Source organism: Acanthochromis polyacanthus, chromosome 9, assembly GCF_021347895.1.
Source record: "Acanthochromis polyacanthus isolate Apoly-LR-REF ecotype Palm Island chromosome 9, KAUST_Apoly_ChrSc, whole genome shotgun sequence".
Classification (NCBI taxonomy): domain Eukaryota; kingdom Metazoa; phylum Chordata; class Actinopteri; family Pomacentridae; genus Acanthochromis; species Acanthochromis polyacanthus.
The window spans coordinates 13,618,307-13,642,449 of NC_067121.1; the positions used below are offsets into that span (position 1 = coordinate 13,618,307).

Below are 24,143 nucleotides of genomic sequence, written 5' to 3' on the forward strand. Positions count from 1 at the left end.
GTGCACAATAAAGCTCCTGCCCATCACAATAAAGCTCTTGCGCTGGCATTCACAGACAGACTGACTTTCATTGTATTGCCTGCCCCCACTGCACTTCCCCTAACTCTAAATCAAAGCAAGTCGTGTACACAGTAATGACAGTCATAACCAGTGGTGTAGTCTAGTTTTTTCTAGTGGGTATACTCCAACCTCATAAACCAAAGCCAGGTCAGGTTCTCATATATGTGCGCGTGCACTCACATGTCCCCCCCCGCGCGCGCGCGCACACACACACACACACACACACACACACACACACACACACACACACACACACACACACACACACACACACACACACACACACACACACGCAGCAGCAGCAGCTCCTTTATTTCAAACTACCAATTAGATACTTATAGACATTATAGCGTCAGCAGCTCCTCCTCCTGCCATCAGGTAGACCTGATGTTTCCTCTTCATCAGGTAGAGCTGATGTTTCCGCTTCATCAGGCTCCCTTTCCTAAACTTTAACCTTAGCTCCAGCTGTAGTGTTCCCGAAAGTGGCAGTATTCACAGGACAAGCAACAGGCTTATTAAAACACTGAAATAGTTTCATTTAGCTTTGCTTTCTTTTTCTTATTTTTTCTCCACTGACTGATGTTGGGTCATTAGAAGTTCCAGACTCATGTCCCTCTTCTTCTAAGCCAGGGGTATTCAGCTAAAATTCAGAGAGGTCCAGTCAGCAAAGGTCCAGAACATCATAATGTCTAACTTGAGTTACTGTGATATATGCTGATGTAACCTGGTAGTTTTATTAGAGTCTGCCTGAAATCAAAAACTGACCCTCAAATAAATTCAGTACGGTTCAAAAACATTTTGACATTTATTAATAAATAACTTATATATAACTGTATATCTTAAAATAAAGTGTAGAACTTAAAAAAGCATGACTGAACAACCTGAATCAACTTCTATACATCTTTAACAATAATTAAATCTCATAAATGTAAACATTTGAACACTTTTACATTTTTGTCTGTCTCATATCACTCCCCTAATATCTCTGCAGCTTAATGGGAGAGCTGAGCTGCTGCTTGTTTGAGCCGTTCTCAAAACATATTTTGATTATGTTCATAGTTGAGAAAGCTGCCTTACAGCTGTTTGCTGAGCCAAACATGGTCAGCATGTGACCACAGTCTGTCCTCTACAGATGTATAAGGCACAAAAGATACGGTCCGAATTTCCATATAACCACTTAAAAATGCGCAAACACATGTATTAGTATGTTTTTTTGACATAACGTTCACTTTTCTCTGTGTCAGGAAGCGGTGAAGCTGTATGGGACAGGAGAAGGTGTCTGGCTGAGAACAGGGCTCACTAAAGGCCGACCGCGGTCCGGATCCGGACCCAGACGCCGTCTATACGGGTGTAAATTTGACAGGTCGCTTCTATTTTACCGGGGCAGCTTTCCAGTGTTTATCATTGGTCTATCGGCTCAGAAACCCACAGACCAATTATGTACGAGTTCAGGCATCCCACGTGACGCTACCCAGCCAATGACGTCGCTGAATCGCATCGCAGCTCTGCCTTCAAAAAGCAGCTGAGAGATGAGGGACAGAGAGGACAGTAGTGATGGAAGTTCGGCTCTTTTTCAGAGAGCTTTTGGCACTGCTTCCAAAGAAAAGCCGGTTCTTTCGGCTCCCAAATGGCTCCTAATTTATTATTCTTTGTAGTCTCATGTTTTTGCCTAACCTGGCAAATATGAATCATTTGTGTTTTGACAAACTCTTTTTCATTCAGTGTTTTTATGAGAAGCCTTATAATTGACTCATTTTGTACATTTGCTCTGTTACAAAAACAGGTATTCTTGCTTTTGTTTATTATTTCAACCAAACTGTTTTTGCACAAAAAATAAATGAACAAAACTCTGCACATGAACCCACAGAACCAGATCCAGACTCAGTATTCAAACAGTATACACACGTGGACAAAATTGTTGGTACCCCTCTGTTAAAGAAGGAAAAACCCACAATTCTCACTGAAATCACTTGAAACTCACAAAAGTAACAATAAATAAAAATTTATTGAAAATTAAATAATCAAAATCAGCCATCACTTTTGAATTGTTGATTAACATAATTATTTTAAAAAACAAACTAATGAAATAGGGCTGGACAAAAATGATGGTACCCATAACTTAATATTTTGTTGCACAACCTTTTGAGGCAATCACTGCAATTAAACGATTTCTGTATTTGTCAATGAGCGTTCTGCAGCTGTCAACAGGTATTTTGGCCCACTCCTCATGAGCAAACAGCTCCAGTTGTCTCAGGTTTGATGGGTGTCTTCTCCAAATGGCATGTTTCAGCTCCTTCCACATATGTTCAATGGGATTCAGATCTGGGCTCATAGAAGGCCACTTTAGAATAGTCCAACGCTTTTCTCTCAGCCATTCTTGGGTGTTTTTGGCTGTGTGTTTTGGATCGTTGTCCTGTTGGAAGGCCCATGACCTGCGACTGAGACCAAGCTTTCTGACACTAGGCAGCACATTTCTCTCCAGAATGCCTTGATAGTCTTCAGATTTCATCGTACCTTGCACATTTTCAAGACACCCTGTGCCAGATGCAGCAAAGCAGCCCCAAAACATTACTGAGCCTCCTCCATGTTTCACCGTAGGGACAGTGTTCTTTTCTTCGTATGCTTGGTTTTTGAGTCTATGAACATAGAGTTGATGTGCCTTACCAAAAAGCTCCAGTTTGGTCTCATCTGTCCAAAGGACATTCTCCCAGAAGCTTTGTGGCTTGTCAACATGCATTTTTGCCAATTCCAGTCTGGCTTTTTTATGAGTTTTTTTCAGCAGTGGTGTCCTCCTTGGTCGTCTCCCATGAAGTCCACTTTGGCTCAAACAACGACGAATGGTGCGATCTGACACTGATGTACCTTGGCCTTGGAGTTCACCTTTAATTTCTTTGGAGGTTGCTCTGGGCTCTTCGGATACAATTCCAACGATCCGTCTCTTCAATTTGTCATCAATTTTCCTCTTGCGGCCACGTCCAGGGAGGTTGGCTACTGTCCCGTGGGTCTTGAACTTCTGAATAATATGAGCCACTGTTGTCACAGGAACTTCAAGCTGTTTAGAGATGGTCTTATAGCCTTTACCTTTAAGATGTTGGTCTATAATTTTTTTCGGATGTCCTGGGACAATTCTCTCCTTCGCTTTCTGTTGTCCATGTTCAGTGTGGTACACACCTTTTCACCAAACAGCAGGGTGACTACTCGTCTCCCTTTAAATAGGCAGACTGACTGATTATGAGTTTGGAAACACCTGTGATGTCAATTAAATGACACACCTGAGTTAATCATGTCACTCTGGTCAAATAGTTTTCAATCTTTTATAGAGGTACCATCATTTTTGTCCAGGCCTGTTTCATTAGTTTGTTTTTTTTAAATAATTATGTTAATCAACAATTCAAAAGTAATGGCTGTTTTTGATTATTTAATTTTCAATAAATTTTTATTTATTGTTACTTTTGTGAGTTTCAAGTGATTTCAGTGAGAATTGTGGGTTTTTCCTTCTTTAACTGAGGGGTACCAACAATTTTGTCCACGTGTGTAAATGTCCTCAGAGCTGGCTGACATTCAGAAAAATCAGATGGCTGAGCTTGGATGGGCTGATACATTTCTTCTTTCAGTGAATATCTGCCGTGTTTTTGAGAAGATTCTCTCAGATGGAAGAAGTTGTCTCTCCTCCATCACCTTCACCAGGTGGGGCAGACTGAGGCCTTGTCCTGCTCCAGCTCAGTGGGTCGTCTGCTGGTTGGATGAGGGCTTCCTCTAGATATGATCCTCCATTACCACATCAGCTGCAGGATTTCTCCTGAATCATCTCCTGTAGCTCTTCCATCAAAGAGGCTCCACACAGCAGAAGTTTGAGGTTCCTCCTCCACTTGGTCCTCTAATGGTGGAGGTGTCAGACTGCTGCTCTTATTCTCTGAAGTGTCTCATCAACAGCTCCGTTGTCGCTGAAGGCAAGCTTCTTTAATCTAGGATCCAGTAACATGTTTTCTGTGAGGACAGTGTTAAACTCCATACTCCATTAAATACGTTAGGAGTCAGCTCTTCAGATTCACTACAAAGCATCGGCTCTGAGAGTCGTATCTTTTGTGCCTTATACATCTCTAGAGGACAGACTTTGGTCACATGCTGACCATGTTTGGCTCAGCAAACAGCTGTAAGGCAGCTTTCTCAACTATAACATAATCCTCAGAGCTGGCTGACATTCAGAAAAATCAGATGGCTGAGCTTGGATGGGCTGATACATTTCTTCTTTCAGTGAATATCTGCCGTGTTTTTGAGAAGATTCTCTCAGCACAGGGAGAACATGTAAACTCCATGCAGAAAGATCCCGGACTTTTATCCCTTCAAATTATTGAAATAATTGGCTTTACTGCCATTATCTGCTTCTCTAACATATATTAGTGTGTGTGTGTTTACAGTGTTTGCAAAATACCTGTCTACAGTCGAGCTTAATATCAGAATATTCTATTACTGTTAATCCCGCTATGAATATTAAAATACGCCGAACCATTTGTCCTGTATCACATAGCTACATGTATGACGTTTGCAGCAAAAACAATAAAAATAAAAACGCGTGAAAATCAGTTTAATATTCAGAGTTAAGATGGATTAAATGCGCTGTCAAACAGCGCTGAGTGGAGCGGCTGACCGGACCAAGAGGGTGGCCGTATTTCTCGCTGCGCAGCAGCCCGAGCGGCGTCTACTCTGTTGCGCGAGCAAAGCACATAGGGAAATGGGTACTAATAATAGCTAAATTAGAGTTATTATTCTAACCCTGTTATCCGTTTTGTCCATTTTCCAACTGTGCACAAAATCGGAAAAAAGATTCGTTATCCGTTTTTTCGTTTTGGGTCTGGAAACAAATATTGAAAAAAACGAGTCGTTATTTCGTTTTTTTGGTTTTGGTTTTATTTTGAAAAACGAATGAACGAATGATACACGGATTCCTCAGGAATCTTTTGCTGGTGTTTAGAGTTAACTCGTTGATTCAGATGATTAGGTTAATAGCTCGTTTAGAGTACCTTTTCATAATATGCTAATTTTTTGAGATAGGGATTTTTGGTTTTTCTTTACTTTTTGGCCAATATCATCAATATTAAAACAATAAAAGGCTTGAACTACTTCAGTTGTGTGTAATGAATCTAACATATATGAAAGTCTAATGTTTATCAGTACATTACAGAAAATACTGAACTTTATCACAATATGCTAATTTTTTGAGAAGGACCTGTATTCTTCAGGTTTGAACCTAACACTGGAACAGACTCAGAGCTTTATGATTGTAATTTGTCACCTGTATATATAAAATGCAGGTACACAAGATAATATTAATGTTCTCTGACCGTTTCTCGTATTCTTGTGAAATATTGTCTAATTTTACATCTTCAGACCTAAAAAAACACTTTTCAATTTAACTGTTGGCTGACAGGCACTCATTGATGATAGTAACATAATGAAACACTGACATAGATGAACAGACAAACAGATAGACAGATAGGCAGGCAGGCAGGCAGGCAGACGTACTATCTTCAGGCAGGTCATTTTCCCGCTGGTCAAGCTCCATTTGGCGACACCAGCCTTCCATACGGTCAGTCTCGGCTTGCAGTAGCTTCAGGAACCAGCGTCCATCTCTCTGACACACAGATCGCTGCACCACCTGATATTCAATTATTTAGACTTTCACAAAGAGTACAGACACACTTACACTAGCACTTTGTGCTTTCCATGTAATGTAACAAAACAATTAATGTGGTCTCACAGTGCATGCATTCAGTGTTAATAGTGGATTTTACATTTTTTTTTTGCGACATCCAAATTTCCTGGAAGAGTTGAGAAATGAAGTATCACTAAATATGATTTCAAGACTGAAATATTGTCCACTTTTGATTTATAAAGCCCGAAAATATTCCAGGATGGACAACAGACTTGTATTGCTTCTGTCCATACTGGGAGCATGTGGATTTCCACACATGCAAACTATAAAACATGAAAGCTACCTCTTGACAGCAAGGAGAAGATGAGACTGCACAGACTTTGCAGATCACAAAATTTATGTGGCTTTTATTACAGTATATCATTTACTTTAATGACATTACTGGTTTATGGATGATGCAAAAATTAAACTTAACAGACCATGTTCAAAGTCATTTAAGTAAGTTATATCTGCTATTCCTAGAAGATTTATTTTTGGCTTTTGCGTTTGGTTTTATCACAGACCACATCATTGGACCTTCACCTGTAAGCCTGAATGGTCATACTGTGCTGTTGCCAAACAAATCAATTGGAGCATTTTTTGAGTTTCAACTAACACTCCAATGTAATCATCACTAATATCCACAATTGCCTGTACAGTCCTAAGATCACCTATCAAGCAGACACTGAACCAAAAGCTGAAGGCCTTAAATTTAAAATCAGCTGAAGGAGCAATATAACAACAGCGAACTAAACTTAATATTTAAAAAAATTAACTCAATTAAATTAAGTCATATTACTGAATGAGCTCCCACATACCTCCAAAATAGCAGAGCTGTTGAAACTGACATCAAGGTGGTCATCTGTTACACTGTCTATCCAGGGGTCTGGAGGAGGGAGGATGGATGGGTCAAAGCCCACATCCTCATAATCATCAGAGGCACAGGCGTGGTAATGGTTCCCTGAGCCCTGGATACTGACAGTGGAGGTGGCGGCATCACGGGAATATTGTCGAGAGATGGCACCGGATGATAAGACTTCCATGTCAGCGTCCGGGGAGTCTAGAGGCGTGTCTAATAGGTCTGGCATGTCTAGATCTGCCTGAATAAAAATGTGGACACATCTTAATAATTCACAGAATAAACAAACAGTTGTGTGAGTAGTGCAGGTTTTTCATACTACTCACAATAAGTTAGCGATATTGTTATTTACATGAGTACTTTTCCTATTTGGTCTGAATTTTAATGAAATAAGTAATAGTTCCCTTTGATATTACTATTAATGAATGAGAAGAAGCATCATTTTCATTAGTGCAATATTTATTACCCCAACAATTCATACAATAACAAAGATAGCCCCAAATAACCAAAATTGATTAAGTCAGTAGCGAGTGTTTCCACCATTTGCTGCAATGACAGCTTGACGGCAACGTCTCATGCTCCTAACTAGCCTCATGATGTTGTTCTGAGGCAATGCGTTCCACTCCTCCACAAGTGCTACACGCAGTTTTGCCAGGTCACGTGGGGGGTGAGGTACGAGCATCCAGTCGCTGCTTCAGCTGGTCCCAGATGTGCTCCATGGGGGGTGGGGGGTGGGGTGGGGGGGTGTCAGGGGACATTGCTGGCCAGACCATATGAGCCACTTCGACTTCCTGAAGTCGAGCTGTGACAATTCTGGCACCACGTGGTGGAGCATTATCATCCATGAACAGAAAGTTGGGGGTGTGCTGGTGGCATTGGGGGATGATGTCTGACGACCATCATTTCTGTGCAAGATAATCCGAGATTCATCAGACTCATCCGAGATTCAGGACGGTAGACCACTGCTACATTGTCCAGGTCACATGGTCTTGTGCCCACTGCAAACGCTCATGGCGGTGTCTCGGTGTCAGTGGAGTCACCTGCAACGGTCATCTGGCATTCAAGCCAAAGCGGTGGAGTCAGTTGCGAATGGTTTGTCTGGAAACCCTAGTACCCCTTACTTCTCGTAAACAGGCGGTGTGGCAGTTGCATACCGGTGTCTGAGTGCATTGGTCCTTAGGTACTGGTCATTATTGCGATCCATCATTCATGGAGCTCCACTAATGTGTCTGTCACCAACACTGTCAGTAGTCCTCTATCCTGGTGTAAGTCTGCTGATGACACTTTGAGACACACCAAGCTCACGAGCAACATCTGCCTGCTACCAACCTGAAGGCACATTATGGCCAGGTGGCGCTGCTCGTCCTTTAAGTGACGTCGTGTGTTCATGGCTGCTTGAATGATGAACTGGGAATGATTTACAGACAATACCAGCTTTTTATACCCCCAGAATATTGAAATTGATGCCACATTGAAAAGGGTTGTCTTTTTGTCTTTTTTTTGGTATTGGCCCCAGTGTGTAAGGCGCACTGTACACAGTGAGACCATTATGTTGAAAATACAAAATGAGGTGTGGCTAGCACTCTTATACAATTGCCTTCCTATCTCCAAATCACTGAAAGGGAAACAAACACCTTAAGTATGAAATTCACTGAGGACCTCACAATACCCCCCAACTTGTTGTGAGTAGTGTAAGTCATTATTTAACTGAAAGAAGCTCACACACCTAAAAATAATATTTAGTAGAGGGTAGCAAAGTGGTGCAGTGCCTTGACACACGGTCAACTCAGTCAGTATTCTTCACTAAAAACAGTGAATTGAGGTGGAATGGCCCAGGTGTGAGAGGGCATGGTTGTCTGTTTTGCTGTGTCAGCCCTGTGCTGGACAAGTGAACTGTCGAGAGTAGACAATCAGGTCCATAAATATATCGACATTGACACCATTTTTTTTTTTTTTAGCATTTTGGCTCTGTACAACATCCAGTGGAATTCATTTAAGGGTATTAACATTCAAATCAGGCGGATGGTGTCGGAATTACAACCTACCTCCACCTTTTTAAGGGGCCATAAGTAATTGGACAAACAAACATAATCATAAATCAAATTGTCAATTTTATATATTATATATATATATATATATATATATATATATATATATATGTATTATATTTGGTTGCAAATCCTTTGCAGTCAATGACACTCTGAGGTCTGGAACCCATAGACATCATCAGACGCTGGGTTTGGTTCCCGGTGATGCTCTGCCAGGCCTCTACAGCTGCTGTCTTCACTTCTTGCTTGTTCTTCAGGCATCTTTTGTGCTTAATGTATATCTTCATTGTTCCATTTCAAATCCATTGTAGTGGTATACAGAACTGAAATGTTGCAAATTTTGTCAGTGTCCAAATATTTATGCATTGCACTGTACCTTGTCTTTCAGCGCGTTTATCCTCCACATTATAAAACAATGTATAGAACATAGATAGAAAGGTACACGCGTGGACAAAATTGTTGGTACCCCTCAGTTAAAGAAGGAAAAACCCACAATTCTCACTGAAATCACTTGAAACTCACAAAAGTAACAATAAATAAAAATTTATTGAAAATTAAATAATCAAAAACAGCCATTACTTTTGAATTGTTGATTAACATAATTATTTAAAAAAAACAAACTAATGAAACAGGCCTGGACAAAATGATGGTACCTCTATAAAAGATTGAAAACTATTTGACCAGAGTGACATGATTAACTCAGGTGTGTCATTTAATTGACATCACAGGTGTTTCCAAACTCATAATCAGTCAGTCTGCCTATTTAAAGGGAGACAAGTAGTCACCCTGTTGTTTGGTGAAAAGGTGTGTACCACACTGAACATGGACAACAGAAAGCGAAGGAGAGAATTGTCCCAGGACATCCGAAAAAAAAATTATAGACAAACATCTTAAAGGTAAAGGCTATAAGACCATCTCTAAACAGCTTGAAGTTCCTGTGACAACAGTGGCTCATATTATTCAGAAGTTCAAGACCCACGGGACAGTAGCCAACCTCCCTGGACGTGGCCGCAAGAGGAAAATTGATGACAAATTGAAGAGACGGATCGTTGGAATTGTATCCAAAGAGCCCAGAGCAACCTCCAAAGAAATTAAAGGTGAACTCCAAGGCCAAGGTACATCAGTGTCAGATCGCACCATTCGTCGTTGTTTGAGCCAAAGTGGACTTCATGGGAGACGACCAAGGAGGACACCACTGCTGAAAAAAACTCATAAAAAAGCCAGACTGGAATTTGCAAAAATGCATGTTGACAAGCCACAAAGCTTCTGGGAGAATGTCCTTTGGACAGATGAGACCAAACTGGAGCTTTTTGGTAAGGCACATCAACTCTATGTTCATAGACTCAAAACCAAGCATACGAAGAAAAGAACACTGTCCCTACGGTGAAACATGGAGGAGGCTCAGTAATGTTTTGGGGCTGCTTTGCTGCATCTGGCACAGGGTGTCTTGAAAATGTGCAAGGTACGATGAAATCTGAAGACTATCAAGGCATTCTGGAGAGAAATGTGCTGCCTAGTGTCAGAAAGCTTGGTCTCAGTCGCAGGTCATGGGTCTTCCAACAGGACAACGATCCAAAACACACAGCCAAAACACCCAAGAATGGCTGAGAGAAAAGCGTTGGACTATTCTAAAGTGGCCTTCTATGAGCCCAGATCTGAATCCCATTGAACATATGTGGACGGAGCTGAAACATGCCATTTGGAGAAGACACCCATCAAACCTGAGACAACTGGAGCTGTTTGCTCATGAGGAGTGGGCCAAAATACCTGTTGACAGCTGCAGAACGCTCATTGACAAATACAGAAATCGTTTAATTGCAGTGATTGCCTCAAAAGGTTGTGCAACAAAATATTAAGTTATGGGTACCATCATTTTTGTCCAGCCCTATTTCATTAGTTTGTTTTTTTAAATAATTATGTTAATCAACAATTCAAAAGTGATGGCTGATTTTGATTATTTAATTTTCAATAAATTTTTATTTATTGTTACTTTTGTGAGTTTCAAGTGATTTCAGTGAGAATTGTGGGTTTTTCCTTCTTTAACTGAGGGGTACCAACAATTTTGTCCACGTGTGTAGATAGATGATTGGGTAGAACTGAGTAAACCGCAGGTCTGTGGGCATTTAATACTTGACTCATAGACTGAGTTACTCATTAATCAGAAGACATAAAAAATAAAGCATTTTTAAGACAACATATTGTACTGTAAGTATTTTTTAAAGAAATTTGTTATTGTAAGTATATTTTAAATGGAAAGTGATTACAGAGTGCACATCTCTCCCATAGTGGTACAATTATCTATCCTGTAATTTATATGTAATCAACAGAACATCTGATCAAACCTCAGACTAAGTAATTATTCTAAGTTTGAATCAAAATGGAACAGTCACTGAAAATCACAGGACATTGTTTCCATTCAAGAAAAGGCAGTAGTTTGTGAAAAAATAGCAAATATTGAACTATGAACATTAACCCCTCTTTTATTTGCCATAGTCAAATCTTCACTGCATTTCATTAAAAATCTTTTTTTTTAAAAAAAGATTTCTTTTCACTAATGAACAATGAACCATGATATGAGGTTAGTAACAAAGCTTACCTGTACAGCTGCTGTCACACTGTTGGAGCGCTGAAACCGTCGATATCTGATCACCAGAGGGAGACAAACAGCAACACTTAATGTCAAGATTTTTCTTTCTCTGATCCTGAGCAACAATTCTCAGAGTAAGAATTCATGGATTTATTTCTTCACATACTTTATCTACATTTCTCATCTGATAATGACAGTAGATATTACCAGTTACACTAGGTTGTTGTTTTCCCCTCAAGAATGGGTACCTTACTGTGGTGGAGAGGTTTGCTTTTTCATGTGACTCCTGAGGCCTGTCTTGAAGAAACAGTACCACTCAGACAATCTAGTCCCGGATAAGGAATTGGTAGGACTAAGAGCAACTCACACAGTCTAAATTCTAATCATGAGACAAAAACCAGAAGTGGGTGTAGACAGAGGCAATTGAGAAGAATTTTCAGAGGGCCTCAAGGAAGTTCAGCAAACATTCAGATGATTTTTGAAGTTAAGCATTGCTTAGGATATTGTTGCTTGTTGGAAAGAGCATGATGAAAAACTCCTGAGTCCTGGATCATCTTCCTACTTTATTAGCTGCTTCACACTGTAGTTCTAGAGTAAAAACTTTTACTCCTGCATGCTGTCTATGGGCCATTTTGTGTGCCTTTTGGGCCTCTAGCTTCATCATTATTTTGTTAAGAAATTTGGTGTGATTTCGCTCCTTTAAATTTAATAAACAAGTGTCAACTGTCAAACTAGCATTTTTTTGTTAAGACTTTTAGTCAATGAAAAGACTCTGTCTTAATGATTTTTTTAAAAGTCCTCTGTTTTTTTATTTTATTTTATTTTTTACCTCTTTCAGGTTTTTCTAATTCTTTCTATGAAACTACAGAGTAGTCGTTTCTTCTTCATTAGCCAGTACAAAAAACAGGAAAAAAGGAAGCCTGGTCTCGCACCTCTAATATTGGCTTCTTACCACTGGTTTAGTTTCTATTTCAAAATGGACTTTTAAGTTGTAAAGCATCTTTTAAGTTTTTAAATGGATGACCTGTCATGCAACTTCACCTCCAACTCTGCTCAGTGGCAGCCTTCCCTCTTTCCCTCCTTCTTCCTCCGTTCCCTTTTACCTCATGTGGGTGTGAACAAAGTGTGTGAGAGTGGAATGTGGACAGGTGCAGGTGATTGGATAATTACCCGAGTGAGCACTCCTGTGGCAGGGAGTGGTCCACCTGCAAATCACCAATTTGCTGCACAGAAGCCAAGCTCAGACAACTACTCAATGCTGGACTGTTGAACAACCTCATTAGTCAACCCAGGCTGCTACTCTGCTCATGCTTGCTTTGTGCTCCATTGCTAACCTGTGTTTGCCTCTGTCTCAGTTCTTTGACCCTCCCTAGCTACACCACCTGCCTCCTGCTGTAGTCTCAGCTCCTGCCTTCCCAATTCCAACCTAGTTCAGCTCCGATTCACTTCTTGGATCCTCCACCTGGTTCCTGCACCTACCAAAGCAACCATTTCTGCCATGCCACGCACCTTCTCCGCATGCATTTCCTCACCCTCTCTCCCAGTCAGGCTGTCAGCTAAGTTTTATCCCACTCTCTCTTGGGTTTATAATATCTGTATCGTGTTTAGTGGTTGCGTATTACTGTTGCATGTGTTCCACGCGTGTCTCTCTACAGTACGTGCCATGTTGGCGTTGTTGTAGTGTAAATCGTTGTTGACATGCCACGTGCTCTTCTTCTAATCCTGTCCTGCCCTTGACTGTACTAGCTTGATTTACCAAGTCCTGTTTAGCTCAGCTCTTATAAAAATATCTGGTTTTGTAACATTAAATGCACCTTGTTGTTGGTAGTTTGTGTCTCTTTTTCCCCTCGGCTTTCGTAGCTGGTTCCTGTTCTGTGTATGTAAGCGCCATTTCATATGGTTTACATATTACATGAAAGATCAGTTCATATATTAATGTTCTGAGATATATTCATGTATTTGTATTTTCCTTAAAGGAAATGTTACATTTCATATGTATTGATTTGACTTCATGAGTTACAAGAAAATCTCAGTGCATGCAGTTTGCTGTAGAGGGCACACTCGTGTTTTATGTGTCATTACCAACGAAAAAGACTTTGTTTTGTGTTTGACTGAAGAGAATAAAGCGATGGCCAAAGGAGCAAAATGGTCATCGTGGAGTACCGTGCCGTGGCATGCACACGCGTAAAATATAAGTCTGTGTGTTGGTCATTTCAAAGAAGAGGTTAATGAAGAAAGCAACGAACCAAAGATTAGGCTCTACAGTGTATTTTCTCCTTCGATCTTGTAGTATGCTCACTCAGGAAGAAGCCTGTCTCGTATGAACCCTAGTGACATTTGTTCCCCTTCCCTTTCACCCTTCCATGTGTTCATATATGCAATATCAACATTGTAAATAAATTGTATATAAATAAATAAATGTATTATTTGAATTGTCAGTCTGCTGTGTCTCTGCAATCTGCATCGCGGCGATATCTCGTGAAATCGCGTGAGAAGTTTGCGCCAAAACCAGAGTTTGGCGCGACCTCTCGCGCAATTTCGGAACGAGATTTGCTTTCTCGCGTCCTGAGATTTGGATAGCAGACCACAACAAAGAGCGATCGCCAGGTAATGTGGAGGTTTCGTTCACTTCTCATCTCTAGTATGTGTGGGACACTCGTTGAGACTATCCGAGCCGGTCAGTGTGGGGAAAAAGCACATTAGGGCAGACTTGACGCGGGGGGGCAAGTTGCCCCATATTTTTCGCTAGCTGAGCTTCTAAGCTGCCTGCCTGGCTAAATACTGGAGCTATGTCGAAATTCATTTTCTCCATCACTCACATGTATGAAATGACATGTATGAAAACAGACCCCAGGTTGAAAAAAACCGAAGTTCCCCTTTAAGTTGTGTCAAACAACTTAATGATGGTTCTTACAATATTATCCTATGATATGGTCCACATGCAATATTGTGACAATGTTCTGGGTCCAAGGTTACATTTATTAAACCGGAAATTAAGTTGAATCGAAGACTAAAAGACATAAATTTTTAAGTACCATATTTCCACACTATAAGGCGCACTTAAAAGCCTTTAATTTTCTGAAAATCGACGGTGCACCTTTCAACCCGGTGCGTCTTATGTGGTGCACTGAGTTCCAAAATCTGACTGTCGGACCATTTCCCGACGACATAGGGGCGTAATACGTACACTACACGTACTGGCAGTGATAAACCTATTAGAGAACATTACATAAAGCTACGTACAGTACTGACTATTGTCCGAGCTTTCGCGAAAGCCGGCATCATTGCTTGACAGCCACCCGGCAACAAGACTTGACTCCGACAATGACGAGAGTGAACCGGCATCTTGATGTCGAAATTGCCCAGCTGTTCAATTCAGATACAGAAGATGAGGAATTTGAATGGATTTGTGACAAAAGATTGTCAAAAATATGTGATATGAGTGTATTTTCAAAATACGTAGTCAAATAAAGTTCAACCAAACTCACTGTTTTGCTTCTGTTTCCTGTTTTTGCGTGCGCCCCAATATTCGGTGGCGCCTTAATTTGGCTTAAGTACAGAATAAACCCTGTAATCAAGGACTGGTGCGCCTTAACAATCTGATTGTGCCTTATGGTGCGGAAAATATGGTATTTATTTCTGTGCAAAACTTGGGATTAGGGGTGCACAGCATCAAAAAACCCACGGTTCATGATTGTATCATCGGTTTTGGTCATGGATCGGATCAATTTTCGGATCAGTCCTAAAAAAAAAATTTTACACAAAGAAAGATGAAACAGACACGATCTTCTCACTTTTTTCTTGTCTGCATTTACTCTCATTTGTTTAAACTCCATGGAAGGGGTGTCAACACTTTATAAGATTAATGCATATTTTAGTCTTGCAGCCAAATATTTTTTTTATTTAGTGCATGCGTGTGACCATCATCCAGCCCTCCCTGGAAGCTAAGCTGACACTCTTTATTACAATTCCCTGTTAAGAGCCAGGGAGGACAGTGCTACACTTCAGTGGTGACGTGAAAGGAAACAAAGGGTGGACAGGACGAAACAGAACGGACAGGGACAAGGACTAGAAAAGCGGTGCTATTACATCTGAAGAATATCAGGTGCTGTGTTATTCCCAACTATTAATTACCCATCAATAAGACAAACAAACAAACACATACACAAAAAAAGAAAAACCAAACAAACAAAAAATGAATAAATAACCAGACAGTACTGAACACCATAGTTGTGAGTGTCATGTCAGTATAGAGTGGAATAGGTCAGAAGAAGATACTTGAGAAAAGGAGAGTGGGTTTAGTGTGAGATTAGACTCTGGAGAGAGTCCTCAGCACATTCTGGTGGGTTCCATCACTGCTCAACAGCAGAACTCGACAGGAGCTGGTGGGACCTGAAACAAACATGCACATGCAAGTGTGAAAGACCCCGAAGCCCAGAACAGCCATCACGGCAATGCAGGACAAAGCAGACAGGGTGCCCCCCCCAGGCCGCAGGAGCCATGGGGTGCACCCCCAGAGAGCAACGGGGCCACCGTGTACCACACAGACCCCAAGGACAAGAGGAGCATCTACCGACACCCCCAGCACGCCAGAACCGACCCAGGCAGCCAGGGGCAAGAGGACCCACCCGCCACCCAAGCCCCCACCCCCCACACCCAGCCCCCACCAGAACCCCACACTAGCTGGGACCCGTCAAGCACGCAGGAGAACCCCACAGGCCACGATCAAGGGCCTGTGCCCAGATGAGCCAGAGCCACCCCTCCAGAGAGACCACGCCAGCCCCAAGCCAGACCCCCCGGCGCGGAGGGCCCCAGTCCCCCCCCACCAGGAGAGGGAGAGGGGCGAAGAGGGAGCCGTCAGGCAGGAGAGGAGGAGGAGGAGGGAAGCGGAGTGAGAAGGGACAGGGGAGGCACAGAGGGACCGACCCACCCCAAACCCCAGGACCAGCCAGGCACCCAGAAGAGATGAGCCGCCAACACCCTCGAGGCCCAGTAGAGCGTGCAGACCCAGCAGACCCAGAGCTAAATGGTGGAGACACCGGTAATGGTCGTTGAGTTAGCAGATAAGTCTGCTAAGTGGGAGAAAACCATGTGAAAGAAGGCTGGATCATCATTATTCGGGGCGTACAGATTTGCAATTGAATATAATTTATTAAAGATTGTTGCCTGGATAGTAATAATATCTGCCCTCTGAGTCCGTTACTGGGCTATTTAAAGTGAATGGTAATCTCTTATGGATTAGAATGAAAACCCCTCTTTGTCTGCTGTTATAACAAGATGAAAAGATGATATTATAATTTGGATCTAATAGAGATTTTTCTTCTGATTGTAGTAAATGTGTTCTTGGAGGAGCAAAATATCTGCTTTTAATTTGGCAGACATAATCCATCATTTTAAGTCTTTTTGTTTGTGAGCGTATGCCATGACATTCCAGGCTACGATATTTAACTTGAACATAGAGAGAGAAGTTCAGTCATTGAATAAGTAGCAATATAGAATATCATCTGTGTGTCCTTTGGAGCTGTTTGTTGCTGTCTGTGAGCTTGTGGGCATTGGAGAGAGATGTACATAGCAAGTCAGGATCTAATATGCATTATATAATAGCACAACGTTGCCTGAAAAGCTACAACAACACAGTTATAAACATACAAGCACAATAAACATGGGGGTACATAGGGTGTGAGTGAAAGTGAGGGGGGTGAGTGTGTGAGAGAGGGAGAGGGGTAAAGGGAACATATAGAGAGGGAGAGAGAGAAAGTAGGAGGAGGAGGGGGTTCTCCAGTGGGGAGTGTAGATAATGAGAGTGACAACATTTACATTTGGTTGTGATTTTGATTTTTTTTTAAATTATTTTTTTCTAAACTAAATTACTAAGTGGTATAACTAAGTATTTAAGACTTTATTATTATTATTATTATTAGAAGAGCCAGGGGGTAATGGAAGATTCCAGAAATAAGCTGCCCATCTATGTATAGTTTTGTCCACAACTAGTGCAGTCTGTTTACCTTTCTGCCTGTGTTCTTTCATGATGGGGTATAAACTTTGCGCCTCTTGTTTATTTCTCTGGGAAACTGATCATTCATCCCATAAGACGTACCTTCAGCTCCTTTCCTTTGCTCCTTACGAGCACTTTCTGTTGGAAGTGCTCGAACTTTGCGATGATAGGACCACTTGAAGTGGTGCACGATGGGATCTCCTAACGGGTTCAAGGCACGTTCAGCATATGTTTAACCTGGCGTTTTGCACCAACGGAATATGGCCTGATGTCTGCAGCTATAAACACCTAATAGCTTTTGTAATAGCATTTAGCCCGGTCGGATTCTGCAGCAAGGGGCTGTTTAAATGCTGCTGTGATAAGCGATTGTTGAGCAGCCTTTATCTTGGCTCCTGTCACTGACACATCTGGGTGATGTCGCTTCATATGGGTGGGCCATGCTCAAATGTATTTCCACTCTCATAATGGCTTTCTCGTGCCACAGTGCCTACCAACACCGTTATAGTTATTGTCCACCACCTTTCTTCCATCAACACTGTATTTTACAGGGAAGCAAAAATGCTTCCATATGGGTGACTTAATGACGCTGAAGGTTTTTCCAAGTTCCCTCTGCTCCTCTACTACCCTGACGACTACCGCTGAACTCAACTAGTGTAGATTAAACATGTGCTCTCACGTTAACCAGTACAACTTTTTTATCATCAACCAATCTGTGACCACATATGTTATGAACTGTGGAGAGCGATCTGTATGGATCACAGATCAACGTTGATCCCGTTGCGCCACCTACTTGGACTGCAAGTTTATTGTAGCAAGTTGCTGACCTAATTCTAGACATGTGACTTCTTCAGCTCCACAGCCCTGTGACATGCACTGCTTGTCCATATCAACCAATCAGTCAATGAAATGCACCGTCACTACGCTATGAACTTTGCTGTCACAGAAGTCCTTGTGAACTCAGGCTGGTACCCATTTTTAATGGCTGCACTCTAACAGCTAAAGTCCTGCAATGCTCTCTGTCTACAAAAACTATGGAAGTCCACGAAACTGCTCTATTGATAAGTTGACATTGAAGTTCTGTTCTTTGACACACAGTTTACTAAAGTAGATCCACTTATGCTACAGAAGATTTCTGGAGAATAGCAAAGTTGATAAATGATTAATTCCGGATTTTGGCTTCATCATCCAGTGATGTTAGATTGTCTTAATTAAGGTAAAGAAAAAAACTATGCAAAGTCATAGTTATAGCCTGGTGGATTTCAGTGTTTGATTCATTGCTGACTCACATGGAAATGAATAGTTTAGCCCCCAAAGCAACTGTGTGCAAATTAGAGTGCAAGGCTGGCACAACTCACTAGTTATTTGGTGCTACCTCTACTAGAAACAACTACAATGGACAAAGTAAAATGTAAAAAAATCTCACTCCCCTTTTGGTGATGCAAATGTTTACCATATCAGTATGAATTTAGGCATGCAGAAACTACAACAAACTCTTACTTATAGTGGGGTCAAGCAAAATGTGTTTACCAGGAGTCCTGCCTGTTAAAAGCATGTAAACCAATTTAAATTTAAATGTCCTTTCTGTAATCTGTATAGAAATAGAAATTGCATAACAGATTGAATATGTGTTACAAAGTAATCTTAGCCAACAGTTTTTTTCTCACACTGTTAAATAGGATATTTGTTTAGCTGTAGTTGGCAAGGGAAAGGAAACAAACCGTATAGAGTAAGCAAAAAATTCTGCCTTACCCTCTGTCATCTTCCACTTGCACACCTACAGAGGTAAACTGGATGCATCTTCTGGATCAGGAATTTCCTCTGGTCCATCCACCTACAGGACATAGACATGATAAAACTTATAAAAAATCAGAACTAACAATAAATTAAACAATGCCATAAAAACTAAATACGTTTTTACATGTTTTACAATTTACAGTTCAAGACTCACAAAGTGTGTAAGTAACTGAAGCCCATTATTTGCTGTACTGCAGTCTTATGAATACCTGGATGCCTATTGAAGACATTTGCCCTTCCTAAGTGCTTCTTTTCTGTATTCATCGCAGTGGTCTTCTATTGCTGATCCCCTGCTCAGGATTGAGGGGCCAGGGGCACCGACTGTCATGGTGCTGTTACTGACATGCTGACTGGCTGGTCCATGGATCTACACAGTTAAGTACATTGTGACAGTAGAGGTATATTGAAACCATTATTTTTTTTTAAAACATTTGGGAAACTTTATTGCATGGCTATTACAAAATTACAACAATTTGCAAAAACTCCGCAAAAAGCAGAAGTTGAGTTGAATACTAGTGATGCACTTCACAATTCCAAACTAATACAGAAGCACCAACCTGGGCATTAGCAGCTTCTATGGCAGCTGTCAAGGCCTTCATGCTGTCAATGCTTTCTGTTGAGTTACTGAGCCCTGACTGGATGGTCATGTCACCTCTGGTCCCTCCTCTTCCATGTATGCATCCTGATTGGTTTTAGAAGACATGAAAAACTGCATTAAAGACAAGGTGTTAATTTCACCAGTAATACCTCACAGGATAAATTCAGTTCAACTGAACTTATAATGCAGGCAATTCACAACATAGTACATAGTAAGGGGAAAACCTCACAAAATTATTCAGAGAGACACCACAAATCTAATGTTTTCTTTGGATTCCCTTTGACACACTTGGCAACAGTATCCGTTATGACATACATTTTAGATGAAACAAAAGGGAGCCTTGCGTCTCATTGAATAATGGAGGTTGAAACACATTGCAAAGACATCAGGCAACAATTGAAAAGCTCATTAGCATTTATTTACTCATTCCCCACAATTATTTATTTATCTATTGGCAGGGCTGTCTTATGTTTTGCCTGTTAGTATCTGTTCTGCTGTCATCTTCATTGTACTTGCCTTTCTGGGTTTGACAAAAGAGTGCAGTGGCCACTGTGTAACTGAAGAGATTCAACACATGACAGCTGGAGCTCCTGTAAGCACTGTTGTACAGATGTACTTTTAAAAAGAATATGCCTAAATATACTGTGCTTAACAAATTTATTAGATCACCTGTCATACAAACGAGGAAAACACAATTATTTTAGAAATCTGTCCAAAAACTGGTTTCAAACTAAAAATTATATTGTTATTTATTAGACAGACAAACTGGAACAACTAAATAGTCCTTATTCACATATATTAACCAAAATCTTAATATTTTTGTATGACCTCCTTTGGCCATGATAGCAGCTTGCATTTCTTGCTGCCATTGCTTATGTGGACTTTTAGACAGTTTCTTTTGTTACTGCGTTTCAAATAGTTTCTAGCTGTACCCAGAGACTTGCTTTGGATTAAATTTTTGTGCCATCTATTTTTAATTCAATATATAGCACATCTGTTCAATAGGAATCAAGTCTAGACTTTGACTTAGCAATCCAATCAGTTCCAGTATCCAGACCTTTTTTCCTGGTCAAGTAGTCTCTGCACGACTTGAAGTATGCTTGGGACCATTGTCTTCTTGGTGTAAGAACCCATAATCAATCAGGTTTATCATGATGCACCAAGATGTTGGAGTAGACCTTGTTCATGATACCATCTATTTGAACTAATTTCCTATGCATTCCACAAATGAAACCTCATACTGTAGTGGAATCTCCACTGTTTTGAACTATGGATGCTATACATCTAGCATCAAAAGGTTCTCCAGTTTTCTGCTGACATAAACACGACAATGCTGACTGAAGAGTACAAACTTGGACTTGTCCATCCAGAGTACCTTCTTCCAGTCATCTACAGTCCAGTGTTCATGTTCACACACAGATTTTATTCAGTGAATCTTTTTTGGATGTTTGTAGGCCTCAGTAATGTCTTCTTAGCAGCTATTCTTCCCTTTAAGCTTTGTTCCTTCAGTTATCTGCTTATGGTCATTCTGGATACTTTCAGATTCTGATCTAGAAGCATTAATCTCTGCCTGAAGACCAGCAGTGGTCTTCCTTCTGCCTCTAGTTCTTTAAATCTTGAGGTGCCTGACATCTGCTTCAGTTAGCTTTTGTTTTCAGCCTCTTACTTGGCGCATTTTGTTGAGCAGTCTCTAAAATCAAGTCCAAAACATACTTAACCACACTCTGAGAACACTTTATGTCTTGCCCTATTTGTCTCAAAGACAATCTAGCATCATGAAGTGCTTTAATTCAGACTCTGCCTTTCTCATTGAGTTCCCTCCACTTCACCATATTGAACAGAGAGTGAGGAATTTCAAACTGAATTCACATTTTTGTATCTAAATTTGCGCCAGCACACTGGAATTCTGTGAAGAAGTTACAAAACCACTAAACCACCATTTTTTCGTTCAGGAATGCAAGCACACAATACAATTTGGCATCTCAATAAAAAAATATTGTACTTTACTATTTTTTCTGCTTTGTTGTAAAAGAGTAAATTCATGGAAAGCAACAATAATTATATTTTAGCATTAAAGATATCATTTTGATGAAAGAAGATTGCACATACTGGCAGATTAACCATTACAGAAACATTTTGGGCAGCAATGACAAATCACCTACACTGAGTAAGGGTCTAATATATTTGTTAGCACTGTATAAAATTTGCATCATTTAAAGACACATTGAGGACTGAATCAACTTTCTTCAGTTGGTAAATTACATGTATGCTCAGTTTTCGATTGCATTGGTTGATCTTGGTGTTCACGATAGCAGAAATCTTTTTTTAGAAACTACTGTAAATCTGTCCTCCATATTAAAACATCTGGAATTATTAGAAGCACAACTACAGCAAATGCAGTGCAGAATAAGAGAGTAGTGGATTTTATTGGGTAATAGTGGGTTGCACAGTGATGCAGTGGTTAGCACTGTTGCCCAACAGCTAGACGGTTAGAATCTCAGCCTGAGATCTTTCTGTGTGGAATTTGAAATATTGTAAAAATCAGGAACATCCTCTCTCAGAGTGATGCAGAAAAATTAGTCAATGCATTTGTTACTTCCAGGCTTGTACTATTGCAATTCCAGGATGTCCCAATAACTCTCTGAAACACCTCCAGTTGATCCAAAACACTGCAGCAAGAGTACTGACGGGAGTTAGCAAGAGAAATCATATTTCTCCTATACTGGCTTCTCTTCATTGGCTTCCTGTGAAATTCAGAATAGAATTTAAATCCTTCTCCTGACGTATAAGCTCTTAATGAAGAATCTCCATCATATCTTAAAGACCTTATAGTACAATATCATCCTAAGCAGAACTCTTCCCTCTCAGACTATGCTTACTTGTTGTTCCTAGAATTTCTAAAGTAGAATGGGAGGCACAGCCTTCAGTTATCAGGTGCCTCTCTTTTGGAACCAGCTCTCAGTTGAGTTGGGAAGCGGACACTCTCTCTATTTTTAAGATCAGGCTTAAAACCTTCCTTTTTCGCTAAGCTTATAGTGAGGCTTACTCGGGTGACCCTGAGGGGGTCAGATGGAGTCCGCTGTGCAGGGCACAACTGACTTCTTCTTTAACATCCCTTAGTTATGCCCCTAGTTATGCTGCTATAGGCCTAAGCTGCTAGGGACCTCTCTCATTCACTGAGCCCTTCTCTCATTACCTATGTATTTACTATATGTACTGTTATTGCATTACATTCACTCTGTTTCTCCCTGTGTCCTTTCTCCGAATGTTCCTGGTCCTGGGGCTGGATGCTTCTGATCTGTGGTTGCTGTCCCACCAACTGACTTTGTCTCCATTGTGTCCACTATGGTATGTGCTGCTGACTTTCCTCCAGCCCATTGCTTCCAGCTGCCCATTCCACAGTCTACTCTGCATCACCCTTACCATTTTGATATGCTCATCTACATACTGTTTGCATATTACTACCAGCTACTTAAATAGTATATTTAATGCCAGAGCCTAACACCATAACAGTAAACTTATGAATCAGTTTCACTTTTGGCTTGTGCTTTGTATATATAATTTTTGTTACTCTGATCATGCATGTATCCCAGTGTGTGCTGTATGTTTCCTTGTCCCCATGCCCCTCTTCTCCCATCTCTCTCTCTCCCCGTCCCCCACTCCTATCTCTTCTGTCCCTCCCAATCCGCCGGCCAACGGCAGATGGGTCCCCCCATATGAGCCAGGTTCTGCTCAAGGTTTCTTCTCATTTAAAAGGGAGTTCTTTCTTGCCACTGTCGCCTTAGATCTTGCTCTGGGGGTTCAGACATATGGGTTCTGTAAAGCATCTAAAGTGATTTTAGGCTTTATAAATAAACTGACTTCATTCAACCACCTGAATGCAAACACCTTGTAAACATGCCTTGATGTTGTGATACAGTATTAATAGACTAATAATTCAAGGCTTTCCTCAACATATCATTAAGCGAGTGTTGTACAGTCGATCTGAAAACTGAGCACTTCCATGAAGCTGGATCATCACACAAACAAAAAATGAGTCCTGCATTTCTCTGCTATATTAAGGTAAGCCTTTAGAAGCCTTGCACAGGTAGATTATAATTTCAACATTTGCCACTCCCTATGAAAACAGCTATGAACAGAAATAATGGTTCCTTACAGTAATCATTAATTGGACTTCACTGTTACTTTCACACAAAGTTTGTGTGATTTGTCAGTTTGTCAGTTCTTTGTTATTCTGTCCTCTCCTACATTTTAGAACCATTGTTAGCTTGTAAGTATCAAAATCACCTGAAAATAAATTGCCTTCCTAATTCTTTTACTGTGTTATTGCTCTCCTGTTGATTTTCACCAATGAGACGCAACAGTTGTGCACATAAATATTTACTTCAGTTTTTGAAGACAAAAAGGACTGGAACTAATTTTTCTTTTCTGACAGCCATTTTGAGTGATTTTATTCCTCTAGTGCTGTGGCCACTGTTTTCTAAACTGATCTATTGCAATTATCACTATA

At 40.7% G+C, this 24,143-nt stretch overlaps 1 protein-coding gene across 1 annotated transcript in view; it reads right to left on the reverse strand.

The window, feature by feature from the left end:
• LOC110964770 (disks large-associated protein 1-like) overlaps nucleotides 1-24,143 on the reverse strand; it is a 212,760-nt gene that overhangs the window by 26,403 nt on the left and 162,214 nt on the right. The window contains 9 exon segments of the mRNA XM_051953320.1: nucleotides 5,584-5,716; nucleotides 6,571-6,852; nucleotides 11,256-11,301; nucleotides 18,991-19,030; nucleotides 19,033-19,072; nucleotides 19,245-19,261; nucleotides 19,264-19,402; nucleotides 19,593-19,693; nucleotides 19,696-19,717. Coding sequence (XP_051809280.1) covers nucleotides 5,584-5,716; nucleotides 6,571-6,852; nucleotides 11,256-11,301; nucleotides 18,991-19,030; nucleotides 19,033-19,072; nucleotides 19,245-19,261; nucleotides 19,264-19,402; nucleotides 19,593-19,693; nucleotides 19,696-19,717 — 820 coding nt within the window.